The sequence below is a fragment of the Pleuronectes platessa genome, chromosome 8 (genome assembly GCF_947347685.1).
Source record: "Pleuronectes platessa chromosome 8, fPlePla1.1, whole genome shotgun sequence".
NCBI classification, from domain to species: Eukaryota; Metazoa; Chordata; class Actinopteri; order Pleuronectiformes; family Pleuronectidae; genus Pleuronectes; species Pleuronectes platessa.
The window spans coordinates 20,120,036-20,135,015 of record NC_070633.1 but is presented as its reverse complement, the minus strand read 5'-3'; the positions used below and the strand labels follow the sequence as shown (position 1 = coordinate 20,135,015).

Genomic DNA, 14,980 nt, shown 5'->3' with positions numbered 1-14,980 from the left:
TATTTCAAACTCACAGATCTACATTAGTATATAACTTAAAAATGAATGAATGACTAAATAGGGATAGTTATAGAAATACAGTCACCACACTAAACAATAAATACATATAGACCAGTTGGTGTGTAGTCTCAGTCAAGGTCACATTTTGAGTCATTTAATCAACACATGCATTTACACAAACACAGAATGAATGAAGGAGCCATTGCTCGGTACAAACATGTGGTTTCTTGTCCATGTTAGACACTGGAGCCGGATCCTGAATGCACCATTATATTCCACCCAAAGCTTCATCAGTTCTGCATTTCTATAGCCTTTCTATTCTGATTCTGATTTATATATTCTATAAACAAAGGCTTTGCCAATTAATCTGAGTGATCTCACTGGGCCTTTGTTCAAACCCCAGCAGCACAATATTAGTCAATATTTACACTGATACTGTTAAAAAACGGTGGGAAAAAAATAAATCATGCTTCGTATATGGACATGAAATGAGATTGTACCTTGTAAGTTGTTTAAAACCCTCGGCTGTGGCCTCGTGGTGGCGCTGTTTTCCCCTCCTGCGTGTGGAAGAAAACAATAGCGCTGCCCCGAGCAGGAGGAAGATACACTACTCGCTCCTCTCCGCTCCGGACGCATCGTTAGCTAGGCTAGCCGAGTAGCTGTTTGTTTTTTTTGCCAACATGTCTACCACGACCGGCGGCGGGGAGTTCGGCAACCCTTTACGAAAGTTCAAGCTCGTCTTCCTGGGCGAGCAGAGCGGTGAGTCCGAGGGACGAAGCGCCCGACGTGTCGCTGGGATGCGGGGAGAATGTTTGGAGAAGTGGCTAAGATGGGCTAGCTAGCTTCTTCGGCTAGCTAGCGGCTGGCTCTCCCTGAGGCTGAAGCCTGACATTGGCGACCCATGACGATACAGAAGTAGATGTTTACATATCAGTCTGAACACAGGGTTTAATATAGTGGACGGTGACATAATCACTGTGGACATTACGTTTTCTCTCAATGGGGATGATGTCATTGCAAAGCTAGCTAGCTAGCATATACAATGTTAAGCTAGTCAAATACGTTGCTTTTCCTCTTTTCGATGAATGGCCACCCCGAGTAATGTTGACGTTTTATATAATTTGAACTTTATCTTAACATTATTTCGTTGTCACTTTGAATAAAAGCACACGGTTTCCAGTCGGGCCACTAGCCTGTGATGCACCGACTTCACCCCCCTTGCGCAAATGTAGCCGGCTAATTATGTTTAGCTACCTAGCAGCTAGCTGTGCCAAGCTTAAAGACGTCAAGCGTCCACTTATATTGGCTACGTATTAGAAATTGCAGAAGTGTTGTCATTTGTGTGTTGATTTTCAACACAATACATCCTATTGAAGGGGACGGGAATCGAGCTCATCCTCCCTGTCAGTGTAGCGTAGCTCAACTCACTAGCCGTTAGCATCGGACGGTGGCACCTTGCAGAGCCACGTCGGCTGGTGGGTCCAGACCACTCGGCCTTTCCGCCCCGGGACATTTGTCACCAGCTCAATGGGAACTACACCCACACGGCTAATCGTGATTGTGTAGGAGGGTTCGTTGTGTCTAACATGGCGCTGTTAAATCGCGAAAAACACACGAGAGAAGTGAGCCTCTTTTCATTTTCCATGTTTGTGTGGCTCCACCCATACTGCCAGCTCAGCGTGTGGGTTCAGCGTCCACAGCAGAGCAGTGAATGAACTCACCACGTCACTGAGTCATGTTGATCTGCTTTCCCTCGGCCTGTCTTACGAAATCAGTTCGGATACATGTGGGTGTTAAATCTGAACAGCCGATTGAATTGATCTGCGATGATTTGATTTAGTTTAAAGTTGCTGTCATTGTGTTTGCACAGTTGGGAAGACCTCGCTCATCACCAGGTTTATGTATGACAGCTTCGACAACACTTATCAGGTAAATATATATGTTCCAGTACATGGTTGGATTATTAATGTAAATGGATTAAACAGCCCTTTATCATAAGAGAGGTTGTGACTTGTTAAATTCAGGTGGATATCAGCACTGCTCTCCCAATTCAATGTCGGTGTTCAACATTGATCAATTTAGAATAATTAATGACTTGATGATTCAGTTATATCAGATTAATATAATCCTTGTGAAAAGTGCAAATTATGGGTTCATCAATAAAAAAATTCCATTTAGACCAAAGGAAAATGCAACCCTTATAGTTATAAATGGACTCTAATCTCTACCTGAAGCAGATGCTTAAAAAAAGTCCAGACATTCACTTGACTGTTCAATTTCAGTGCAGAAACCTGAGTCTACTCATTATCTCATATGTGTTGAGAAGACATCAGCCTCACATCTGCACACAGCTGGTTAGCTAGAGTTTTAGCTACCCGACAGAAATGGACCGATTTTAAAGTACGATTCAAACCTCTTCGTCTCACTCAACTAATAACCAGTGATTATAATATTTCTACAGCCAAATCAGGCTTTAGATCAGTAGCACCTTTCATAGATGCATTCTCTATATTCATGTTGACCAGAGTTTCAAGGCAGTTTTTACCTTTCTTTTTAATTCATTTTTGTGCACCTTGGAATAACTTGATTTCCATAAAATAGATATTTTGCACATCATGCAGCCCGACCTGAACCACAAGTAACAACTATATACACATAGATGAACTTGTATACAGAGAAAAGGATCTCTATTTTTCCATGATCCTTTAGTCCAACCTTATTAGTCTGTAGATAAAGTTTGTATTACACACTTGTATTAACTGTAATATGATGATTTAATGCAATTATTCTATTACAGGCAACAATTGGCATTGACTTTTTGTCAAAAACCATGTACCTAGAAGATCGCACGGTAAGCCTTGTTTCATTGTTACTCTCATCATTCCCATTACTAGAGTTTTAAAACAGCCTGAACACTTCTCATCTGCTCTTTATGCAGTAGCCACCATTTATTTCACTTTCACCATTTCACATAGTGTTTTGACATTATCTTAGATTTTACCATTCATTTTGTTAGACGTGTGATCATGTTTTTAGTTCCCATTGTTTTCATTTTCATTCAAGTTTTTGTTTTCCTTCCATCCCGTGGCTGGGTCATGAAATCCCCCTCGCGCCCACTCCCATTTGCCACATTCATTTTGCAACTGGCCACAGATTCGGCTGCAGCTCTGGGACACAGCCGGACAGGAACGCTTCCGCAGCCTCATCCCCAGTTACATCCGCGACTCGGCTGCTGCTGTGGTGGTTTATGATATAGCCAGTAGGTATCATAGCCTCACCTCCTTGTCCTTCACTTAATGTATGAGAGGGCATAGAAGAGCATCTACTAGTCTGGCAAACCCCACTGGACAGTAAAATGACGATATACTCCTCACTGTATCAGCCATGGTGATGCTGTTTTCTCCAGCACTGTCCAGGGGGGTCTGTGCTTTCTAAATGATTTCATATACGAGGTTGTTGGAAAGAAATGAATAATGGAAAATATCCTCTGAATCAGCCTGAACAATGACTCAGCATTGCCTCTTTTCACATGTCTTATCACATAACACTGGTCATCTCTGACCACGCCGCATTTTGAGTGACTCTCGCCATTCCTCCATAAAACGCAATTTTCATCTCCACCGCTTGGCTCGCAGTTCTTTCATGTCTGTCCCGTTTTCTGTCTCCTTGTCCTGCCTTTCCTCTCTTTATCTCCACCTCCTTGTCCTTCTCCTTGTCTCCTCCATTCAAATCCTCAGGTCCGACTCCAGCTTTGGGACACTGCTGGACAGGAGCGTTTTCGTAGCCTAATTCCCAGCTACATCCGTGACTCTACCATTGCTGTGGTTGTTTATGACATCACCAGTGAGTCAGGGCTGTACTCTTTCACTCGGTGTCTCTAGCTAGATGATGCGTTATTGGCATAGTTTAAATGTTATGTGTTTCTGCCAATAACCCTCAACATTTCTAAGTATTTTTCTTTTTCAAGCTTCTCTCCTTAACCTCTTGCTTACTAACATACGTATGTCTTTGAGCTTTTCTTACATACAATCCTCTAATGTTTAATTTAAACTTCTAATTGCTTGTGCACACTTAACTACAACTAATATACAAAATGTTTTATTCGTGGACCTACACAGATTTGTGATGTACAGTAATTTTTTTGTGTATTTGCATCCACAGATCTAAATTCATTCCAGCAAACCTCAAAGTGGATCGACGATGTTAGAACAGAGAGAGGAAGTGATGTCATTATCATGCTTGTTGGGAACAAAACAGACTTGGCGGATAAAAGGTACAAGGTTGTGTGCGATGTGTGAATGATTCTTATTTTGTTATTACGTGTACAACGATTGATATATAGATTGTAATTTTATAATTCTTTGAGGATAAGAAAATGGGTAGCATTAAGTATTTTAGTATAAAAACTCTGCCAATGCCTGGAATCCCACTTTTCTTCCCCTCAGTGCATCCCATCCAGTTTTGACTTTTATCATCTCTCTGTATTTTTGCATACTTCAGTGATGTTAAGTAGTTTTTTTTCATATTTTTATTTCACATAATTTGACCTTATTTCGGCTTTTTTTCCCCTTTTCTTTACGTTTTTTGTTCTCTCTCCTGGTCTGTTCTCTCCATGTCATCTTGATTTTTTTTTTTTTGTGTGTGTTTCCCGTCAACACCACACTGACCACCACTCCCTCCCCCTCCTTCCCCGGGACCATGGCAGGCAAGTTTCTGTTGAGGCGGCAGAGAGGAAAGCTCGTGAGCTCAATGTGATGTACATAGAGACCAGTGCCAAGGCTGGCTATAACGTCAAACAGGTTGGTGTCTAGAAACAGCTGCAGGTTTAATACTGACACGTTTCCAGCACAGGTCATTTCGCTCGTAGGTCAGGGAGGTGCAGCTGTGACGTCTCCTCCATGTATTCATTATATGAACCAGAGTGTGGCTGGTGAACGAATGAATGAGCGACCCCAGGGGTCGATTTCCTGCTGCCTCATCTTCCTTCGTCTTCCTCTCTATCTGTGTGTGTTAGAACTAAACTAACCTCTCTCCTTTTTAACCCCAAACAAGATCCTGTGCTGAGCTCTCTTTGTTTCTCTCTCTCTCCATCTCGTCCCTCCCCTCTTGGCCGGTCCTCTTTGCGATGCTTCTTTCCACATCTGTCTGTCTGTCCGTCCATCTTCCCCCCTTTTGCTTTTACCTGAGCAGACAGATCACCACGGAGGAGGGCGAGCAGAGAGCTAAGGAACTGAATGTCATGTTCATTGAAACCAGCGCAAAGACTGGCTACAATGTCAAACAGGTAGAGATTCTGCTCTCTCGGGGTAATTGAGCCGATTCTGCCCTCAACGTCTTCATTTAACTCCTTCCGTCTACTTTCCCCTCCGATGGCTCATCACAACATCATCTCCGTATCAGATGTGTTTTCCCTCCACAGGCGTTTCGGTTCACTCGCTCTGCACAAGTTTACCTTTACTCTGTTCAGTGTTGATCAATCTATATTTATGTCTGACTCACTGCAAATTCTGCAGCTTTACGAATGTTTCTGTGAATATAATGGACTTGCTCTGTGGAGGATGTTGGCACGGCAACCTTCACTTTCATGCTCTTATCTCAACTCAGCAATGTCAGTTACTATTTGTCTCTGATTCAGCTGCTTCTCGTGTTTACCTGTGATTTAAATAAAACGTGGTTTAGGAATGATCACTCTCTGTCCGTACCATGTAGATTGATATTGACAGTAGGGCTGGTTGATATGATATATATTGTAAATCAAAAACAGTCAAACTTGTATTACTTCTTATTTAGGACTACATTACATCAGTATTGGACGATTATACGACAAGTAGACAAAAACAAACATTGCTGGCAGGTTATCTTACGTTTAAACAGTTTTCGTGTTCAAATTACAGGAAACTTGCCAAATCAGGTTTATCGTAGTGTCAAAATAATGAATTTACATTTACCATAATAGATTTACGCATATCATCCATCCCTATTTGAAAGCATTTGACTTCATATCCCATCTGAACTGTATTTAATTCTCTCTTTGTTTTGCAGCTGTTCCGTCGTGTTGCTGCCGCATTGCCAGGGATGGATAGCACACCGGAGAAAAGCAAAGAGGACAGTATCCTTTTCAAAGCTGCTTTCAGCTATTGTCAACTATTGTTATTATTGTTCAGACTTTATTACTTTTATTGTAGGGAAATTGTCAACCTGGTAAGAAGTGACTCTTAGTTTCCTGTGCAGAGCAGAACAATAATTCACAGTTGAGATTGCAACTCGATAGCACTGCAGAAAATACTGAAGTGAAATTTGCAAAGTCATCTAATATGTTGCTTAACCAAGTCTTCTCAGTGATCGACATCAAACTGGAGAAACAGCCAGAGATGACTGTCACCGAGAGCAGCTGCTCATGCTAGTACACCTCACCCCCGCCTGTGTCCTCCCCACCAACAGCTTGTCTCTCAGTGGCCACTCTCCCCACCCTTGGCGCATTGCCATTGGGATGGAGGACCTGTCTTTTTTTCCCTTTTCAACTCAGTGACTTTTCAGAGTATCCGTGTGGATGTGCATTACTGTATTGAAGCAGATTATCTGGGGGAAAAAATGTTTTAAAAAGTAAACGGTTAAAACAAGGATTAAGTTCAATGATATGTTGAGATTTTCATCCAGTTGCATGGCATTATATAGGACTGCCGACCGTCATAGCTAACCGCTCTTGAGTTCTTGCACAGTTCAGAATCTTAGTGCTGTTACTCTCGTCATTGTTGTAAAGTAAAACTGCTTGGGATTTATTTTTAATGACTCTGCAAGGTTGAGTTATCAGCCCGTTGTATTTAACTTTTTTTGATTTAATTATCTAAGATATTGTACATCTCAGATACCTTTTCCTTTTTTATACTTTGTCTTATTTTGAGGGAGAAGAGACAGGATCTTACCGGCGAAATTTACATCATTGTTAATCATCATGTTACCACACTTGGCTTAAAGGAATCCTCTTTATTGAGGAGGGTTAATGGTCCATTTATTAGCTATAGTTTTTATCTAATACATCTGCCAGCTTGAACTGACTAATACAACAGCATGTTAGCAGACAAAATTTATGATTTGAGGTTTATTTAAAAGGTGGCCGCAAAAGGGATGTGTAACCAAGTTATATTCATTTTGATTTTAAAGGCAAGCCATCCCAAGCTCATTAGAATGGCTACTAACTTTCAGCTATCTCTTTATTAGAACTACAGCGATGGTCTTTCCTATGTTTAATAGGCTGCACGCATACTAACACGCCAAAAGAGCAGTTTTCCGTCATTAGATGCCCCCAAGGTTTGAAATAAAAAGAGCCAGTGTTCAGTTTAGGTCAACGCTGATGGAAAGTTGTCACTTTGGAGGTTCTGACGCACCCACCATCTCATCGATCACTTGTGTTGTGTCGATTACACTATTGCAAGAACATGCAGCATGCTCACCATGCAGGATTTCTATGGATAAGAACACAGATGCCTTGCTTGTTTGTTCACCAACTTTGTGCACTGAATCAAGCCACAATATTGTAAAAATATAAAAGAAGCCTGCTGACTGGTTCATGGCTTCACTCGTTGTTTTGTAGAGCTGGTAGATAAAGAGTTTGTCCTCAGATTCAGCCGACGCTTACTAACAAACTTGCTGTAGAAAGTGCAGAGAGTTAGTTGCAGTAACCTTTTTGCTGTATTGCTATTGGCTGTGCAGGACTGTTGGGTTTTTGTGTTTATTTATTTTGTAACTTGGACATAAAGATGACATTGTACGCTCGACCAAAAGTGCAGACGCTGACACGCATGTTAAAAGTTTATTTTATTTATTTTTTGCGTGTCTGCTGCGACCCCAACTAAAGGCAACATTGAGGCCTGGTAATGTTTTGTTTTCCGTCACGCTGCAAAGAATCACTTGTTTGTGTAGTCGGTAGTTTGGTTTACAGTCACAGGTGGAGGCTGCAGGGTCTCCAGGCACACACACACTCACCCGAACACACACACACACAAACACACAACACAAACCAACTGTTCATAGCACAACAAAAGACACTGGTCGTTTGCTGTAGCTTGTTTTGAGATGATGGCGTTTTAAAAATGGATTTAAAAATTCAGTATTTAATTACATTAAACAACCATTTTAACATGAGCAGCTCTTCTATTACTTGTCACTGATTAAATACTCAGCTTTGTGCTCTTCTGAATTGTGTCTGTCCATTTGAAATATGCTGTCTACTCGTGTTTAGCAATGTTTGTGTGAATAATGTTCTATTACTATCTGATGTATAAAAAGGAGAGTTAATGAAACACAAGTGTAGACCTATCACGTGGAATTAAATAAAGACATTTCACCAAAACATCAACATCTGTCATGCCTTGCTTTGTGAAGCCCTGTTGTAGGAAAAGGTATTGCACTATTATATCGTATCAGTTGTATGGCGCATTGATGATTTATCTTATTTTTGATGCGTCATCTCAATAAACTTTTACAGGCTCTTGACACAGCACCTGAATTGAAGCCAGGGAAATTGTGTGTCAACGCAAACAGGACCCGCTAATCATTTGGCTATGCATAACTGGTGTTCCAACAGAAAGGTGTGAACATGAGGTTACATCACATTAAAGGAGCCACATCTTTACACAAAACTATGTTGTGCCTGTGACGTTACACTGAAACTAGTCAGCAGAAATTCATCATTCCTATTCTTGGGTTTCAACATTTAGACCAATTTAATTATGCGATTTCAGTTGTGTTAGGTGAGTGAGTTTGTCTAGTCGCTGTGTGGTAGGTTTTCATTTCACAACATGCTAAGCATATACAGATATACAGGCACTTTGTTTTAAAAATCGAGAGCTGATGTACAAGCAGAATATCTTTTCTTTTGTATTCATGGTAGTTTTTAAATTGTTTATGTTTTTATCATCTTAACTTGGACTTTATCACATTTAGTCATTCAAATAAAAGTGTAATATCAAAAATCCCATGTGAATCTTTACCAACATAAAAAAAACAAGTTTTAAATAAGTTATTATATTCAATCAGAACTTAATTCAGTTTTAATTTGTACCTTTCATGAGTTGTTAAAACTGACTCTATAGGCCCAATCTAGGAGGAAGCACTCAAGTCAACGTGGTGGTAATATTTAACACCTTCCCACTCCCTGCAGCAGCCCACACATGTCTCCAGTTGTTTCACTCTCTATGAGCTCAGGCCCAAAGACGCTGTGTGATACCGCCAGTGCCTTCATGTGCTGTCAGGGTAATCAGAAAAATGAGATCCCGACTGGCGAGAGTCACACAACCGCCCTCAAGTCAGAAAAGTAATTCAGAAAATGACACATCATTTCACAACCAGTCTTACATATCAGCTTCTCATGTGAACTGGTTAAACGTCATTCAGAGTATTTTCATCTCATAAGCGTCTGACACCAGACTTTTCAGCCAACACATGGTTTTATGATGAACGTTCCTGTGTATTAAATTATTGATCTGCCTTTTGAATATGATACTTTTTCTTTGCCCTTCATTATTATGTAAATATTGTTGAAACACTTTTTTTATTGAAGTATACATTTTACAACAATTTGTGGCTGTTTCAAAAATAATATAGGCTCAGGCGTCAAAACAGTTCAGCAGTTTTTTTTTGGGGGGGGGGCTGTTTCAAGATTTCAAATGTTAACTTATTTGTTTTAATAAAATATGATGATAGAGGTTCTAGCCAATCATAGGCTCTATTGATATAATTGACAGATATATTGATAGATAGATATACAGAGAGATAGATGGATGGATAGATAAACACAGATATACACATAGATAAATACAATGATATTAATATGCCTTCGTAATTTCCCTTATTCTTTATTTTCTTGTTGAATGTTTTCCTTGCTGTTTTTATGTGCGTGAGGGGGGGGTTTCTGTGTGTGTGTCTGTGTTTGTGTGTATGTGTGTGTGTGTCCTCAACTAGTTTTGTGCGTATGTTACAATTAATGTTTAAATCAACAACAAAAAAACTTCCCCCATCTCTCTGCGGGGGGCGGGGCTCACCTGCCCCGTGCGCACACCTGCAACCCGGAAGTGCTGTGACGTCGGGCGCGTTGAAGGCATGGCTCAGGAATTCACCGCAAGAAAATCCTGCTCGACCTGTTCGACGATCATCTCCCATCGATCCAGCCCCGCCGGGTCCCGTCACACACAGACACACACTCCGGGCCGAGCAGGTGCTTTGTTGTGAGTCCCTCTTACTTTCCGTGGCTCCTCTCTCTCTCTCTCTCTCTCTCAGTGGGAAGTTAACTTTGAATTGGAAGATGTCCGCGGAGAACATTTTACCCGACGAGGCGATGTTCGCTGACTTCAGGCTGCAGTGCCTCTCCACCGACAGCTGCTGGCTGAAGAAGTACGACAACAACAGCGACATGCAGGTGTGGGTGGAACATCCCTCGGCCAAGAAGGGAAACAACGTCCCAAAGAACCACACGATCAAGGTGAGTTCCGGCTCCGAACTTCTGCGACTCTCTGGGCCCGCGTCGTCGTCTGCTTCACCCGTGTGTCCCCCCCTCCCTCCATGTGTTTCAGTGCAAGATGACCATCAGGGACGTGTCCGCCGCCGTCATGTACGACGTCCTCCAGGACGGCCAGTACCGCAAGAAGTGGGACCCCACCATGCTGGAGAGCCGCGACATCGCCCGGCTCTCTGCTAACGCTGATGTGGGCTACTTCGCATGTGAGGACTCTTATCTGTGACACATTCCTCCGCTGTGTTGAACTGACCCACGGACAGTGAAGGCCTCACCTGACTCACGGGTTGAGACATATTTATTCAAATGATTGGATCTTAAACTGAATACACGTGAAGTAGCCACTTTTATCTTGTTTAATCAAGTTAATTTGGATAGACTTAAAGTGGGGGTTCTGGCTATTGTTTTTCCTAAATCTTGTTAAGGGCAGAGGATATCTCACCTTGTTAATCCCTATTACGAAATATGTTAATTTGTGAATATGGGTTATAGGAATATAAAAATAATTCCACTAATATAAATATAGTACCACTAGCTATTTCAACATTGTTATGGCTGAATTAGTGCCATTCATCCATTTGACCTCATTCTCGACACAATAACTAAAGTGACCACACCTCCTCTTTTCTTTTCTGCATCAAGTTCTTTATAGAAATCACGTAAAAATGATAGATAACGAGTAAAATGGACTTTAACTCTGAGGGAAACCACAATTTCCCTATCAGCAAAAACGCTCCCTGCTGTATTTCCATTTTCACAGTCCATCCATTTGTGTGATCGCTTTTAACAACTCCCTCGGGGATTGAACACTGTCCTGTTTATTGCCACAACAAGGAGGCACCTGCTGACTCTGAGGTTGTGATCGTGAAAAGCGAAACCGAGGAGAGTGTAACACAGATTTGTCTTTGTGCTGTTCATCTCTTCAGGGCTCTGTCCAAAGCCGATAAAGAACCGAGATGTGGTGACGCTGCGTTCGTGGCAGGTGAAGGATGAAGAGTACATGATCGTTAACTTCTCAGTCAAGCACCCGGTACGCCTCCGCCTCCTACACACACACACACACACACACACACACACACACACACACTTCCAGCCGCAGAGCAACCACTGTCTCTGCACGTTCCATTTATAAGACGTTGTGTTTGCACAGATATTTTTCATTCCTTCCTGCATGTTCGAGAGCTATTTTCAACCAAGATCCCCCCCCCCCCTCAGTATTTTGAAAACCTCTTCTGATTCCATCCCAGAAATACCCCCCGCGCAGCGACCTCGTCAGGGCCATTTCCATCCTCACCGGCTATTACATCAAGCCCATAGGACCCAGCAGCTGTGCCTTCATATACCTTTCACAAGCCGACCCCAAAGGTAAGACCACGTCCAAACCACAACAGTTGCTGGCTTGTTGTTTTCAGATCCGTTTATCTAAAGTTTGCCGTCTCCTCTCTGTGCTTCCAGGTTCTCTTCCAAAGTGGGTGGTGAACAAAGCGTCTCAAGTCTTGGCTCCGCGGGTACGTAACGTGACACAACCGCTGAGCCAAACGCCCGCAGGCAAACGTGTGCTTAAAGATATGGCTGTAATAACTCTGAACGTGTGCGTCTACCGCTGTGGGTTTACATAACCACAAGGTGAACGTGTGCGCGAGGTGTGTGCGCGTAAGGGAGTGAGGGTTTCGTGTGTCTTTAATGGACAATGGTAACCGTAGAAACCAGATTTAAGGGCCCGTCCCAGTGAGGCTGCTGACAAAGGATCATCTCAGATCCTTCGCCGTGGCTCGCTCGCTCCCGGCAGAACTCGTTCCCCAGGTTTCATACGCACTAGGCAGGTGGAAACTATTCAGACCAAAGTGTGCAGTTGTGTGAAACTGCCACTGAGGAACTTGAGTTCTGTAACAAGACGGAAGCATTGACCTTTACTGACTAGAAACTGATTTCTATAAATGAAACAAAAGGCAAGAACAAACTTTGGCTGAGGGGGGAACTTGTTGGTTTAAAACTTAAACTTGTTATCTAATTTAGTCTACTAGTTTTTAGTTAGTAACAAAGGCTTATCAAAACTATTTACAGACACGACTTCACACTAACAACAATTCATATTTCATTGGCTAACCAGCTTAAATAACAAACTGGAAAAAAAGTCAATGATAAGATAAATGCAAAAAGAAGGGATATCTTGATTCTAAATATGTTCAATGTACAATTTGTTCAATATTATATGGATGGATGTTTAAGGCCCCACAGGGTGATTATGCTGATAATAAGCAGGAGGAAATATATCTAATAATAAGTGAATAATACTTAAATATTTAATCATACTACATCAATTGTTAGTTGTGATAAGAGATTGCCAAGATGATCCTCTTTTACGCCATAGAATCCTAAAGCCTTTGATCAAATGTCGATGGCATAAATATGACTCATTCAGTTTATATATTAGATTGTGTTTTGCAAACGTGTTTCAGCATTTGACTTCGTTATCGCGTCAGAGCTGTAAATGGTTTCTCACAATCACAGGGTCTCCTGCAGCTACTCAACCGTTTAATCAGTTACAGGCGTCGAGCAGCTTTATCTCCAGCGCTGTTGACTGAGATTGAAGGTGCGGAGTGACCCTCACTGTCAGACCCGATGATAATCCTACCCTCTCCTCGCCCTCCTTCCCCCAGGTGATGAAGTGTTTGCACAAGGCGGGAAAGAACTACCCCGAGTGGAAGCAGCAGAACTCCCCCGAACAGAAGCCCTGGCTGTACCCGGAGCAGAACACGCTGCCCATGATGGACCCCGCCGAGCTGTCGATACAGCGAGCCGACTCGCTGGAGAACGTGGACGAGAGCTCCAAGGTGGACGCGCAGGACAGCGAGGACAGTAGTTAAATTGAAGTGACGGAAGGAGGGAAGGAGGGAGGGAGAGGAGGATGGACTGATTATCCTCATGAAAACAAAAAGACTTGAGACCTCCTACTGTGTGACTTCGCCCTAATCCTCCAGTTTTTCCACATCAGAGTGCCTTGTGGGATGAGCATGAAGTACAAAGTGTTTACAGCTGTCTTAACAGTAGGAAGTGAGGACAGATCAAGTTGCCATTCACCTCGGTCTATGTCGAACTAAGCTAAACACGTGTCCAGTGTTGTCCTTACAGCAGATGTTACAGGTGTTGGGCTTTGAATGTTGGCCTGGTGGAAGCTTTACTTATACAGTGGCGACTCTGTAACATGTGCACTAACCCATTTTAAAATGTTGGGAAATTGAGTTACCTTTAATGAGGGACTAAAAAGAAGTAAGAAGAATTGTCATCGGTGAAAGTGAAGTTAAATACCAACATTTATAACGCAACAATTGTTTGTCAAAACATAGACTATTTACCACCCTTTTTATTCGAAGTCAACAAAATTGACAATATAATAGTCCCTTTTTTATTTTGTTAAATCTCATTATAATTATTGTTGGTTGCAGGTTTAAACCGGCTTCATGATAATGTGATTACATGAAACGTGCTGTTTGTGCAGCAGCTCAGAGCATCGACTGTGAATCTGAACAATTTGCCTTAGGGGAGTGAGGGGGGGGGGGGGCTAATCCAAAACAAAAAAGAAACCTCGCTGTCATTACGTTTGCCACTGATTTTGTTTTTAAAATGTGAATTTTATTGTGTAATACACACTTCATTTTATTTAGCCATGATAAGTAATTACGAGTAGCTCTGCTCCATCCTCCTTATGTTATACAGGAGGGCTGTGTGAAGGTTCATTGTGACGTGCAAATATAGTGTATTTATTGAAATCTCTATATAAGTTATACAGACTGTAGACTTGCATCGACACTCAAGGATTAGATCAGCAGTTGGTCTGTAAGGATGAAAATGTAGCTGGGTTGTATTAACACTTAAATGTTAAGAAGTTTGTATTTTTGTCAGTTAGAAAAAACTTTGCCTGAAGGCCCCTGATTTTAGTTTTATATATTTATTTGAAGTTACTTTAACTGTAGATGAAGCCATGTTGGAGAAACGACGCTGGAGTGTCGTCCCGCAAGCTGAGATTGTTTAGTTTTTGCTTCTTAAGATATATGTTATAAACAAAACTTCAAGGTCTTGATTTTTTGGTATTTTTTTCTCCCCACGAGGTTTACATGCTTTGCTCATCACTGTCAGTGGCTGCATTCCTGTCTAAGCGACAGTCAGTCTGTCAGTTTCAAGAGAAACCAGCTGCCAGCGTGGAACAAGTAGAGCTACATGTTTCAGAGCAAACCAGTTGATTTCCAGCCCCTTTCTCAAGCTCTTCAAGTACAAAGACAAAGGGTTGCTAGAGTTCAAATACTTCTTTACTTGTCAATGTTAACTTCTTTCATAAAAAAGGATTTGAAAAAAACTTGTTTGTTTCATGATGCACTCAGTAAGAAAATGTAATCAGAACAACCAGAAGATTCAGATGGTTATTTTGATTCCGAGGAAGATTTCAAGCAACATTCTGCAACTTTTTACCTT

The 14,980-nt window shown here is 41.7% G+C and overlaps 3 protein-coding genes across 10 annotated transcripts in view; 2 read left to right on the top strand and 1 right to left on the bottom strand.

The window, feature by feature from the left end:
* The window catches only part of inppl1b (inositol polyphosphate phosphatase-like 1b), a 31,462-nt gene extending 29,776 nt beyond the window's left edge, over window positions 1-1,686 (bottom strand). For all 7 annotated transcript variants that reach the window (XM_053429399.1, XM_053429405.1, XM_053429403.1 and 4 more), the window contains exon 1: window positions 501-1,686. The gene's annotated coding sequence lies outside the window, so the exon portion shown is untranslated. The remainder of the gene's footprint in view (window positions 1-500) is intronic.
* On the top strand, window positions 574-8,356 carry rab41 (RAB41, member RAS oncogene family). Of its 2 annotated transcripts, none has more exons than XM_053429410.1 (8): window positions 574-759; window positions 1,871-1,929; window positions 2,798-2,851; window positions 3,738-3,843; window positions 4,162-4,273; window positions 4,706-4,799; window positions 6,043-6,109; window positions 6,340-8,356. In XM_053429410.1, the coding sequence occupies exons 1-8, from the start codon at window positions 681-683 to the stop codon at window positions 6,402-6,404; spliced, it is 636 nt and encodes a 211-aa protein (XP_053285385.1). In that variant the 5' UTR covers window positions 574-680; the 3' UTR covers window positions 6,405-8,356. The 2 variants fall into 2 exon arrangements, with proteins under 2 accessions (XP_053285385.1, XP_053285384.1); XM_053429409.1 differs by lacking the exon at window positions 3,738-3,843 and adding an exon at window positions 3,154-3,259.
* Window positions 8,357-10,071: 1,715 nt separating this feature from the next.
* Window positions 10,072-14,591, top strand: stard14 (START domain containing 14). Its single transcript, XM_053428726.1, has 6 exons — window positions 10,072-10,477; window positions 10,569-10,716; window positions 11,437-11,540; window positions 11,758-11,875; window positions 11,966-12,018; window positions 13,171-14,591. The coding sequence occupies exons 1-6, from the start codon at window positions 10,301-10,303 to the stop codon at window positions 13,375-13,377; spliced, it is 807 nt and encodes a 268-aa protein (XP_053284701.1). The 5' UTR covers window positions 10,072-10,300; the 3' UTR covers window positions 13,378-14,591.
* Window positions 14,592-14,980: the final 389 nt, after the last annotated feature.

Excerpts from the sequence above, each read along its gene's own strand:
- stard14 (XM_053428726.1), top strand. The coding sequence starts at position 10,301 with ATGTCCGCGGAGAACATTTTACCCGACGAGGCGATGTTCGCTGACTTC. Across the intron at positions 11,541-11,757 it reads ACTTCTCAGTCAAGCACCCG|AAATACCCCCCGCGCAGCGA; the intron begins GTACGCCTCCGC and ends ATTCCATCCCAG. Across the intron at positions 12,019-13,170 it reads CTCAAGTCTTGGCTCCGCGG|GTGATGAAGTGTTTGCACAA; the intron begins GTACGTAACGTG and ends TCCTTCCCCCAG.
- rab41 (XM_053429410.1), top strand. The coding sequence starts at position 681 with ATGTCTACCACGACCGGCGGCGGGGAGTTCGGCAACCCTTTACGAAAG. Across the intron at positions 2,852-3,737 it reads TGTACCTAGAAGATCGCACG|GTCCGACTCCAGCTTTGGGA; the intron begins GTAAGCCTTGTT and ends TCAAATCCTCAG. Across the intron at positions 4,274-4,705 it reads ACAGACTTGGCGGATAAAAG|GCAAGTTTCTGTTGAGGCGG; the intron begins GTACAAGGTTGT and ends GGACCATGGCAG.